General features: G+C 40.8%; 1 protein-coding gene across 1 annotated transcript in view; it reads right to left on the bottom strand.

Moving 5' to 3' along the window:
- Positions 1–10,768, bottom strand: part of LOC132294463 (peroxidase 3-like) — a 71,109-nt gene extending 60,341 nt beyond the window's left edge. Inside the window, exons 1-2 of the mRNA XM_059792334.1 lie at positions 10,562–10,768; positions 9,864–10,055 (exon numbers count right to left, since the gene is read on the bottom strand). Of these exons, the coding sequence (XP_059648317.1) occupies positions 9,864–10,055; positions 10,562–10,768 (399 nt within the window). The remainder of the gene's footprint in view (positions 1–9,863; positions 10,056–10,561) is intronic.
- Positions 10,769–13,112: the final 2,344 nt, after the last annotated feature.

Here is a 13,112-nt window from a genome sequence, read left to right on the forward strand (position 1 = left end):
TAGATAGCGTGAGGACAGGAATTGTGGCACCTCGAGATGATGTGCAAGGGCAGCCTCGAGCAGTTTCATAAAGGCTTGAGGAAATGAAGGCATACCCATCCACTCTACCATAGGAGTGACACTTTGTTCTATGGCATATTCTCCTTCAGCCCCAAGCCCAGCAGTCCCACGTCGTTCTTCCTCCTCACTCCCCAGTACTTTTGTTCCTTGCAAATTCAGTTCGTCACTGAGAGACGAGGCTTGCCTTGACTGTTCATCATTCTTCTCACCCCCATGCACCGAGGGGTTGGGCGAGACTGGAAGGTCTCCCTGAGGAGAAGGCTGTTTCACTCCATTCATAGCCTCGACCTCGGGGGAAAGAGAGTTTTGCACAACACCTTGTGTTTCCATTTCTTGTGCTTCTTCCAAATGTACAGACTCCATTTCTCTCAGAGGGGAGGAATGGTCTTCCTCGGGCTGATTAGCATGATCGCGGACATTGTGAGGAGACACCACAATGTCATCGCCCCTGTTTGTGGCTACAAGGTCCTCGCCCAAGTCTTTTGTCATCTCAGAAATTGGGATCTCCGAGGCCTCAACTTCTGTAGGTAACTGGGTGCTATCTCAAGTATTCTCAGCTCCCTCCCTCGCAAGCCCCGTACCTTCCTCAGTTCCCATACCATCTCGAGGACGTTCGGATGTAGGTACATAACCTCGCATCATTTCCACCACTTCAGCAATGTGAGTGCACAAAGGCATGTCTCGTATAACAATGATAGGCAAGACGTTCATTGCTAGAGCTTCTAACTCTTCCTCCTCTATCCTTCTTGCTGCCTCCTCCTGACCACAATAATGTACAGCAGTCTCGCCTAAGGCTTGCTCAAAGTCAAAAATAGGTAAATATGGAAATTCACTGTCAGAAGCCAATACCTCGCCAGAACTTATGTCATGAATGGTGGTGTCAACTTCACCATCTCGCACGCAGTGCAGCCTCTTCACTCCACCTCGACTTGGCCCAAAGGCAGCACCCATTGAGCCATGTTCTCCTGTGAGGGGCTGTCCTCCAACACCCTCAAAGGAGGAATCAGTATCCACTTCCTTGCTGCTTGACATCTCATCTCTAAGTGGAACCCTGCTAGTTGAAGGCATTGGGTGATTTGTCTTGGGAGGTGCAGGTGTAATGACCCTGGATTTTTCAACCCAGTACGTTCTGTGACAACCTAGACTGGATCCAAGATGCGGAAGCAAAAGAAATGAGACAACAGTCTTTCAAGGCACAACACACCTCTAAGACACTTTGATGACCTTCCATGAGGTCATGGAACACAAATGAACCACGAAATGAAGCAAGAATGCCTAACCCGAAAAGAAATGAACCAAGGGGGAAATGGTCATTTTACACTAAAATGGGTGCCACCGTGCACACCATTGGAAATACAATGAAAAATGAACAAGGTTAGACTCAAGAATCGTATGATTCTGAGTCCGAACATAAAAGATATGAAATTAAAACCAAGTGGCCTTCTCCGTTTAGAGTTACCACAAACCTATTTTACTATAACTGGAATAACTCCCACTATAGGTGAAGTTTTGATGAATGGTTGGTTCCATTGGAAAGCTAACCTCAAGCTTTTGAATTTAGAATTAAGAATGGACCAATTTGGATTAGAGATGAAGGAGTTATGACCTTTTGAAGTAGGCTTAAGAAAAATGTCCAAGGAAAAGATGCAGAAATTGTTCCTAGGGAGGATCGGTCGACCGAACCCCCATCGTCGGTTGGCCGAAATGGCCATTTCCTTAAAAAGGCTACTGGAATGGGAACTCGAGCATCATCGATCGACCGATGGTGTTCCATTAGCCGGCTAAAACTCCTGCTGCTGCTGAAAAAGCTGCTGCAATGTGGCTGTGAGATGCACGGTCCGTTTCTAAGGCTCTATATGGTTTCTACATGATCCGAACATGTTTCAAAACACTTCCTAGGCCCGTTCAAACATCTAAAACAAACCAAAATAAGAAGGAACTCGAATGGACACCCCATAGATGAATTTTTCATAAAAATTCATAAAATCGCCTAAAAATGGGTCAAATGTCGGAACTTGAGAGTTTTGTGCAATGTGGACGTGCACGCAAAAAATAAAAGACATTTAAGGCGCGTCCCAATGGTCTGCGGCCTCAGAATATCTCAAATGCAAAATATGACCTCTCAACGGCCAAAAATGCCTAAAAACACAATAAATGAAACCAAAATGCGAAACTTAGAACGAAATGGTGTTTGCCCCTTGGCCACACCTCAAACATGATTTATGAGACCTTATGAAATAGAAAGAATGGAATTCCCACACCCAATGCAAAAGTTATGCGACAATGACTTAGCATTTTTCAATATTTTAATAAAAGTCCTTGAAAACGAAAGTGCATAGAATGCAGGATACATGTCATTGGCCTCCGGCCTCATTTGATACATGTTAAATACAATGAAAAGGGTGTACTAATATACACATTACATACACGAATCAAAGAATACATGTTTGATACATATGGTTACAAAAATGGAATTTCATGGTAACACTTGCATGAAATGGAAACTTAAAAGTTATAAGTCATCCCAATGAGCGCTAAGCATCACGAACCAAATCTTCGTACCTGAAATGGTCCCCCAGTAACTTTGGGGTGAGTAAACAAGTTTACTCGTAGAGAATGAGCATACATCGACTCGATTTCTTTTAGATTTTTAGGACTAACATGATATAGTTCAAAAGGGATCATGCCACCTAACGTCTATGTCAAAGATTAGACTCAGGGATCATCCTAAGCTACCATAGAACAATATCAACAAGATTCATGATACACACACGTATATGAAACAAGTTAAGTTTGGGATAATCCAAAGAACACGATGCGAAGGATACTTGAATACAAGAATCACATTATCAATGCAATGTACATGATTGGGACATACCAATTAACATGACAAGAAGCATACTTAGAATCAAGAACAAGGCATAATATCTATGCGGTTTAACAAGATTGGAACATTCCAATTAACACGACAGGAAGTATACTTGAAATCACGAACAAGGCATAATATCTATGCAAGTAACAAGATTAGAGCATTATAATTTACACGATAGGAGTTTTACACGAAATCAGGAATAAGGCATAATACCTATGCGATTAAACAAGGATGAAACATTCTATGAAACACGAAAAGAGTTATACATGAATCAAGAATAAGGCATAATATCTATGCAAGGACATGGCATAAAATCTATGTAATTTACATGATTAGAACATTTCACATAACATAAGAAATTCTTAAATCTTCAAGAATAACACTTGAAATTTAAGGACTGGAATCACGGATGACGCATAAAATCTATACAATGAAACAAGATCGGCGCATTTCACATAACACGAAAATTTAAATCTTCTAGGCATAGCAACTAGAAATTTAAAGGAGTGAAATCAACCAATGTGAAAAACTTGGATATCACCCAGATTAAAACCATACTCTTGGGATCACTTTAGGGCTACTAACCCATGGGTACCTTCCCCTACTGTGCACTATAGAAAACAGTTCCTTTGGGATCACTTTAGGGCTACTAACCCAAGGGTACCTTCCCCCATTGCGCACTGAAGTATAGGGAGCTCTCTATCTCCCGTACTAGAACCAAGTCCTAGCCATGTCATTTCTTGATTGATATCCCAAGTTTCCAAAATCAACATGTTGTGCAAGTCAAGATTGTATCAAAATATAAGAAATACATTAACCATGTTTCATGCACAACCAAGATTCTGGAAACACGCAAGTCATGCACTAAGTTCATCAACAATAATGGCATGTGACATGTCAAGAAATCATGGTATGCATCTACAAAGACTACAACCAAGTTATAAAGCACAAGTAATCCATGAAGTAAATATACCACAAGTATAAGATTAATAATTTAATTACATACCAAACAACACAAGTGTAATTAAACCATTCCAAGACAAATGTACATGTTCATTAAGTACATTAATGAAACCAAGATACAAGAGGTCACGATGCTTGATAAAAGATAGAAATCCATGAAATACAAGTACAGTTCACAAGTTTAACAAGGATTCAATGTCAAAACATGATTAACACGATGGAAGCATATAAAGAAATTTAATCTACTTAATGGATTAAATTAACAAGATTACAAGGCAAGTCCAATATCAAGTCACAAGTTCTAAGTAGAGTATAACCATGTGAATTAAGTTCCATACAAAGCAATTAATTAAATATAAGTTTCAAAACTTATCCGATTATTCTCGATTTGATGCACGTGAAGGAACTTGTCAAGCAAATCATGAATACAAGGTTAGAAACTTAATCAAGACCAATGAACCATGAAATGGATTTTAATTAATTAATTTAATTAAAATCTCTAAGTTTTGAAATTCATCTAAATGATCTCAAATTTATATATGTTATGCAACATGTCAAGACTTGATTTACTAGCACGATACAAACGATTTCCATACAATGTACGGCCATGAGTATTAAACTCTAATACTAGAAAAATAATAAATGAAAGATTTCAAAACCTAATCAAATATTCCCGATTTAATATATGTAAAACTTCATAGCATGCACATCAATAAAATGAAGCCAAATTTCCAATGGAGTGAATAGTACACTCGGAATAAATTAATTAATCAAAGTAATTAAATATTACTAAAATTCAAAACAAGTCCGATTTCTCCCAATTTCATCTATGTTGGAGAGCATGCTAGGGCCTAATATAATATACTAACACATATTGATTTCAAGCTAGTTAATGCCACATGATTTAATATTTTATTCAAGATAAATAGTAAATAAAATCTTCATTACTTGTCCAAATGATCTAGATTTAATATATGTCAATGATCATGTCAAGAGGCAATTTAATCTCATGCCACATGTTTAAACAAAGCTATGGGCAACCGGAAAAATCAAATCTCATACAAGAAAATAATTAAATAAAATCTCTAGATTTGATACAAAGTCATGTATATGAGTTGTATAAGCATCACAAGCATGCTATATAACAAGAATCATAAATTATAACACCCCCTACCTCGATTTGAGATGAAATCTCAAAAGCCACCAAATGAAAACCACTCCAAATCCGACGATATCGAAGGGTTTTGTCGGGGACAACACGATGAACAAGAATCCCCAAGAAGCCCCATGAAAATCACAACTTGACTTCAAATCAGAATTCAAAATTTGGTCAAAAACAGGTTCTAACAAGGGCAAAAGGTGCGCGCCATCAAGACAAGCATTAAACGTTAAGGCTGAAGAGTTTTCACTCGAGGGAAGTGGCCGGAAAATGAAGAACAAAGGTGGCAACCCCTTGGCAGCCATGGCTGCCGGCCAAGAGAGAGGAGAGAGAGAAGAAAATTCTGATTTTTCTCTTTAAGTCCCCTATTTATAGAATAACCCTAAAAGTGCCCCGAAAGGGTCCCGCTAGGTCCGGAAAAGTGGATTTTGAGCAAACGCGCTCAAACAGCAAAACTCCATAAAAAAAAAAGATTCAAAATGAGAAAATATGAATAATGGAAGAAACAGCATCAAAAACTGAGTCCTAAGCAGGAAGATATGCACCGAACAAGTTCGGCGGCAACTGGGGTCAGAAACTCTGAAACTGGAGAAAAATGACCAGAACGGAATTCTAAGAGTACACGACTCGACGAAATGTGAAAATGAATCCCGTACGAGGATCTAAGCTCCAGATAAGATATTTTGCAATAACTTTCGTTAATTGCACAATGACCCCTATAAATAGGGTTAACTGCAAAACTACCCCAGAATGAAAATATCTTCCAAAAGATATTTTCTTAGATACCCCTAAAATAAAATATCTTCAAAAGATATTTATAAAAAACACCCCAAGAAAAGAAAATAATTCCAAAGAACTGTGCATCCATGCCCCTATGGACACCGGGAGCAACCAGAGTACTTTCTTGAAAAGTAAAGATACGTATTTCATGGAAACCACTCAAGATCAAGATATGTGAAGTCAAAAACTAACTTCGAACACGAAAAGTTAGGTTGTGCCAAAAACTGACAAACGGGGATAAGACAAAATAGGGAAAAAGATGAAATAGTGCATAGTGTCAAAAAACGAAAAATGTGGAAATGACTCGGTCCTCAAAGGAAGTTGTCAATCCAAATGAAAGAGTCTCAGAAACCATTTCTGAGCACTCGAGACGACACTATGAGATGAGAAACTGAACTCAGAACAGGAAAATTAAACGGAAAAAATTTATTCGTAAAATTTTAGGAAAACGGAAAGGAAGTCAAATGACTGGGTCATTACAGCAGGTATGGTGTTTCCTTCCTGCATGGGAGCAACTGTTGGCTCCGCAGTACTCACCGATGCTCGCTTGAGAGTACGACGAACATTTACGTGCGCGGGAGCTCTTGACTTGCGCTTACGAGTAGGTGCTGGGGCCACCTCGACCTCAGTTTTAGTACTCGCTGCAGCAGGTTGCAAGGATTCCCCTTGTTGTGAGGCAGCCGGTGCGAGGTCTGGCGCAAAGCTGCAAAGCTCACCTCTGTCAAACTCTACAGGAGGCCTCAATTTGAAGTCTCCTGTATAGGTCACCAATGCTTTCGCTCATTGGACTAAGCTAGAACAAAAATCTTTCCAGCTTGCCAGTTCTATGGCCCAAAGTGAGCGAGCTGTCTCTGTGCACATGGGCACTCTATGCCTTCCTGGCAAGAATAAAGCGCCGAGGCCTTCTCGCAGTAACCCTATGTGATCTGCTGCAAACCTCGCAAAACCAAATTCATAAGAGTCCTCGCCTCCAGCAAAGATATACTATGAGGGCACTCCTTTGTCATAGCCAAATTGTAGAGGCACCCGGCGAGGATTGTAAGTCTTCAATATTTGGCTCCCCTCCCATAAGGCAGGCAAATAACCAAGAGTGGTGACTAGCAAGAACACTAGCACCTCGTCCGCATTTAGCCGGTGTGCCCCTAGGGGAATGTGCTCACCATGGTCAAAATACATGGGCAAAGTCAATGCCCTAGGCAAGTTCATAGAGTAAGGGTGAGAGATGAATTGGAAGCTCTGGTCCAAGGCATACCCGAGTCGTCCTCAAGGGGAGCACCCACACCACTTCATACCTCGCACGACTTGCTCATCACTAGCTAAGTCAGCAGGACTCGAGGCATAAGTCTGAAACCTCTCGTAGAGAAACATCTGCAAAAAGAGAGTCGAGGCATAACAACCATGCACATAGCGACCAACAGAACGCACCATGTCATCCCCTACCAAGTCCAGGCAATAATAGAGTGTCCCTAAAAATAGGGGTGCGAGTGCAACTTTGACACCACTCGCTAACTTCACCACGAGGTCCACCAGGTGAGGTAAGAGAGCATCTTCAGGGGTACCCTCCACAATGTACCTCCAAAGCCAACACAACAAGTAGGCCGCGAGACCAGAGGAGTGGTCAATCTAAGGACCAGGAATCCCTTTTAGACCTTCTTTTGAGAGATCCTTCCTTGACATGGGAAAGTCTCTGAAATAATATCGTACCCAGGCACCAAGAGTGGCCTTGCGTGTGCCTTTGCCTCGAGAAGCACAACGAACCCCTTGTTTGCCCCAAAGAGACTTAAAATCTTTGATCTTATCCAGAGCCATTTCCAGATCTTGGGATAGAGTCTCCTCCTCTACCGAGAATTTCCACGAACCAGGATTTTCCACACCTTGGAAGGGCAATCCTAGAAGCTGACTTACATCCTCGATAGTGGGAGTAAACTCTCCCCACGCGGTGACAAAAGTATGCGAACTCTAACTCCACCGCGAGAATAGCTCCCATAAACCTGCCACATCGTGAGGAATATGCAGTCGGTGAAACAACTTTATACTAGGCAGAAGGCTCGTCTTCTCTAAAATTGCCTTGTGCAAGGGATCAGCAAGGATCGCGTCCGTCCATGCCTCCCAACCATGACAAGGGCTAATGTGGTTCACGAAATTCACAAAGGATAAAGGGTAGCGCCCTTGCTCGACACCAAATCTATAAATAGTGTCTGTAGGAATTTGCAAGGCTAGGCTAATGCCCACCTCCTCTTCCATCAACTCTACCACCTCCAATGGCTCGCCGGTAACTACTGCCTGGTTTGCTCGATGCCAAAATAGATCGTGCTTTTCCAAAGAATGGTGCCTGTCGCCATTCTGAATCCGCAGGCACCTTAAGGGGAGGGCAATCCTTCTTGCTCAGCTCCTGCTTCTTGATAACCATGGTGGCAGTCTCATAAATCGAACAAATAAAAGCAAAAATTTTAAGTTTTTTGCAAAGTTCTCTTTTTATTCGTCGGCGATAATGGCAACAACGGCAAAACAGTAAGATTTTGGTTTTATCTTTTCATGAGTACCCTCTCACACCATCCTTTCCCCTTTTTAAATAGCTGTCTCACCTCGGGAACCCCCAAAAAATTAAAGCGGCAACAGACGACACATTAATGGTTGGAGGCGACCTTTCAAGCTCGCATCTTTTCACTGTACTCGAGGCAATAAATGCCCTAGCCGCCTAGCCTTTGCATGCGCACCAATTCACTATGAACCGTCGCACATGCAGGGGGACAAAATGTAGGTGTCACTTATTAAAGGCTGACATGGCATGTTGACAAGTCAACATAAGCCTAACCAAATCCCCCGTGCAATTTGAAAAGTCAAAAGCTTTGAGAAACCTACCCTCGAGCATTCTAAACCCTGGCACCAAGCCAGGCCCACCAAGCCTTAAGGAACCAATCCTCGAGCACCCTAAGCCCTGACATCATTCTAGGCCTATTAAGCCTCAAAAGTTTACCCTTGAGCACTTTAATCCCTGGTAGCATTCCAGGCCCATCAAGCCTCGAGAAGTTAATCCTCGAGCACCCTAAGCCCTGTCATTGAGACAGGCCTATCAAGCCTCGAGAAGTCAATCATCGAGCACCCTAAGCCCTATCGTCAAGACAGGCCCATCAAGCCTCGAGAAGTCAATCCTTAAGCACCCTAAGCCCTGTCGTCAAGACAAGCCCATCAAGCCTCGAGAAGTCAATCCTTGAGCACCCTAAGCCCTGTCATTAAGATAGGCCCATCAAGCCTCGAGAAGTCAATCCTCGAGCACTCTAACCCTTAGCGTCAGGCCAAGCCCATCAAGCCTCGAGAAGTCAATCCTCAAGCACTCTAAGCCTTGGCGTCAGGCCAAGCCCATCAAGCCACGAGGAACCAACCCTCGAGCACTCCAAGCCTTAGTATCATGTCAAGTAGCACCATTGCAATAGAGCAGAGCTCTAAGAGGCTTGTTATTAAAACTTGCACATAGCATGAAGAGAAGGTAGGATCTTTGCAGCTATAAGAAAATCTAACATTGGGAAATTTAGGAGGATCTTGGATTGGTGGATGAGAAGTCAAGAAGTGCCTTCGCTCTTAGCAAGGCCCAGTTAACAAGATGATGGGATTACACACTATTGTAGCAACCCTTACAATCACATTTAATGCTGACCAACCAGCGGTCTATCAGAATTTAATGCCACGGATGGGGTAAGAGTAGTTCGGCAACGTAGTGCAAGGCTTGAGAGAGGGATTAGACCTCTTAGACCCCTAAAACTCTCAAAGCTGCCCACGTGATCCTGACAAAGTCATAATAAAATAAACCAATGGGCTCTGAGTCTATAAATGGAACTACCCCATGAGGCCAGAAGGAGGGAGCTGTGATAGCATATTGTATACTGGCCTACCACCATCAAAAATCTTGTTAGCTGGTCTTCTTCTCCTTCTCCTACACTAAGCACCTCCTCTGTTTCCTTCGTACTTGTATTTTGATATTTCCATTATATATTTATTTCTTGATAAAAAAGAACCCCTACTGAGACTTACTTGGAAGGAAACTGAGTCTCTGGCAGCTAAGGTGACAATATCTGTGCATGAAACTACCCCTAGACATGTCTTCTCTAATTGGGTCTTTATTTCATCAATAACGTCGAATCCAGCCAATGATTGGTTTGGAACTGCGTCCTTTTCAGCTGTGTTATTTGTCGTGGAGTTTATCAACACTGAGGCATCACAACCCTACAGAGAAATCAACCAACCAAACAAGTCTTTAGAAAATAAAATAAAAAAATAAAAATAATGATGCATCATTTATTTCATTGAGCCAAGTTTGGATAATTCTCAAGGAAAGTGAAACGAACATTTGACACCCGCGGGTGAAGACCTGTGTTTTACCAGACCGTGTGGAGGGGACGCTTTATACAGTATCTCAAAATTTAGTCGGAACAAATTAAACTCCTAATACCGTTATTGCCTAATATATAGTATGTTTGAAATATAAGCAAAATGAACACTATTACAATATTGCACTAGTCCGAGCTCTCAACCTTTCCTTAACAGAGGAAACATCATACTATTTTGACTAATGATTGACTTATGAGCTTTAATAATGACACTACAACCATATATATATATTTCAAGCATATACATATATGTGTACATGTGTGTGTGTGAGAGAGAGAGAGAGAGAGAGAGAGTATTAATTATAATAAAGCACAAGGCAATGCTGAAAAGACATGTCCTACCCTAATAAAGCAATCATGAAAATGCATCCTTAGAAACTTAGCAGGAAAAGCTGAATTGTTAGCCACATGTTTCAATGTAATGTTCTTCATGATCTGCTCGGCGAGGGGACAACTGTTTTTATAAAAATTCTTCCTCAGCTCACCTCCATGGCTAACTCCTAGTACTCCAAAGACAACAATAGTTATCAAAAAGAAGTTGGCCTTCATCTCTTTGAGTGTGAGTGTATGTGTGTGTGTGTGTGTGTTTTGTGCACCTCAAAGCTTCAAGCACGACGCATGCTTATATATATAACCCAACAATCTTCGTCACCGCGTTATCATCAATAATTTTCATTGACATCCTTACATGAGAACAGGTAAGCACTACATTTTAATGAAGCATGCAGATCACAGAGAGATATATATTTTCAAGTTGACCGGTACGTTTTGCATCGTTGCGTGTGTACGTATGTGTGTGTGTGTGTGTGTGTGTATATATATATATCGATATTTCTAAACTATTGATTAGGTTTTTCTTTATAGTTTTAGTGAACATGTCTAAGATTAGGTTTTGTTTAAATTTCATCAGAAATTTTATCATTGCATGTTATTCCACTATAGATGGTCTTTAAAGAGACCAATATGTGAGTCCATATTCATGTTGTTCGGCTCCTAAAAACCAGGCTTCCACTTTCCATGTGAATGGAAAGTGGGAGTGGATATCGGGCGTGCCAGGAACTGCTATCATTCCAAAGTGAGTATCCGAACAACTATCCAGTAGGAAATTGTAAGGATCAGGCGCTTGTAAGAAGGACTGGAATTACCACCTTCAAGGGTTCTTTTTGCCTTGAAAAAGGACTTTTGGACTGATCTATGGCTAGTGGAAAGGAAAGCTGTATTGAAAGTGCAGGACTGGAAAGTAAAGGAATTGAAGTGCAGGACTTGGAAAGTAAGAAAGATAAGTGCAGGACTTGAATTAAACATAATAAAATTGCATTACATGAATGTAAAGATACATGAATATAAGGAATTGAAAGTGTTGTTTTGCTATGTGATTTGAACAGGGTTTGCAAACTAGCTCTAAGTGTTCTATTTATAGAGCTCCATGCATGCATTAACTAGTTGTGGCAACTTCAGCAGCTTCCACGTGGAATGTTTCCGGACTGCCATATGTCCCATGATTCCTCAGCGATTGTAACTTCTTCCATCTTATCCATCTTCTGTTGTAGACTTCAACCACGTCCTCTCTAGTCTTCAACGAATTCGCGTCATGGGTAGTTTCAGAATGAATTCCCACATGTTCTCTATGTGACTTGGCAAGTGTCCCATGATTTTGTTCTTCTTCCTCACGTCATCAACTCCTTTCCTTAACTTCAGACAGGATTTCACCAATTGCTGCCCTGTCACCCATGACCCTTAATAACTTCCCTTGGTTAGTGGTAGTTTCCTTATAGGTTTCCACCACTTTCAACCAATATATTCCTATTTAGCCAAGTGTTCCATGACTTCTAGTAGTCTTTCACTTCTGCTAGAACCTTCCTTTCATGGCGTCGTGGTTTCTAACTTCTGATAAAACTCCTCATCGTGCATAACTTCCATCTTAAGACTTTCCTTCTGAAGTTTGGAGTTCATGGTGCCATGACCACCTTAATTTTAGCAACTCCTCCATCGTGGATAGTTTCCCAGAGAATATTTGTACACATCTATATTTCTCCAACCTACCTCCCTTTCTTCTGTAGACCACGGTTTCCTTGATTTTAGGCTGAACCTTCCATATTAATTTCATGGCGTCATGGTCACCGAGTTTACATCGTAGGTTATGGTTGTTGCTCACTTCCTTAATTTTAGCAACTTCTCTTCAACCTTGACTTCCTCTGGATTTAGACCTCATGGCTTCATGGACTCCCTTTTCACGGTGATTCCTTCATCGTGGGTTTAAGCCTAATATATATATATATATATATATATATATATATATATAAAGAAATAAATTAAATCCCACGTCTTGCTAAATTTTAGCAACAGAAGTTGACTTGGCTGAACCATTGTTGAAATATCCTAAAAATAAGGAGAAAGTTGCCTCCACGTCCCCATGACTTAGTCAACTTTTATTTAAATGAAAAATACCCATCTAATTGGTATCCTACTAAAATAGGATCTTCCAAATAAATTCAACTTTAACAAAATTAATCCATCGTGGCAAGTTTAATAAAGCTCGCCATGTGTCGATAAATTATTGTTTGGCTGACTTTAGCCTTCTTATGAGATTGTACTCATGATAATAACTCCACGCCATTTTCTTTTCCTTCTAGGACATTATATCCTAAATTTGGTAAGTCCTAAAGGGACTCGCCACTTGTATTTTAATTTCCCATAATTTAAATATTCCAAGGTGGAATATTTATCAATATTGTAGTCTAACATGGCAAGTTCCATTGGAACTTGCCACGTACCTCTTTTCTATTTAAGGAACCACATTAACAATTCCATGTCACACCCTATTTTCCTTGGACAATTAGAATATTAAATCAATATGGTAAGCTTTGTCAAAACTCGCCACTTGTCTCTTTTC

The sequence above is a fragment of the Cornus florida genome, unplaced genomic scaffold (assembly GCF_030987335.1).
Source record: "Cornus florida cultivar Cherokee Brave unplaced genomic scaffold, ASM3098733v1 CherokeeBrave_3.0.0_Hap2_Chr01, whole genome shotgun sequence".
Taxonomy (NCBI): Eukaryota; Viridiplantae; Streptophyta; class Magnoliopsida; order Cornales; family Cornaceae; genus Cornus; species Cornus florida.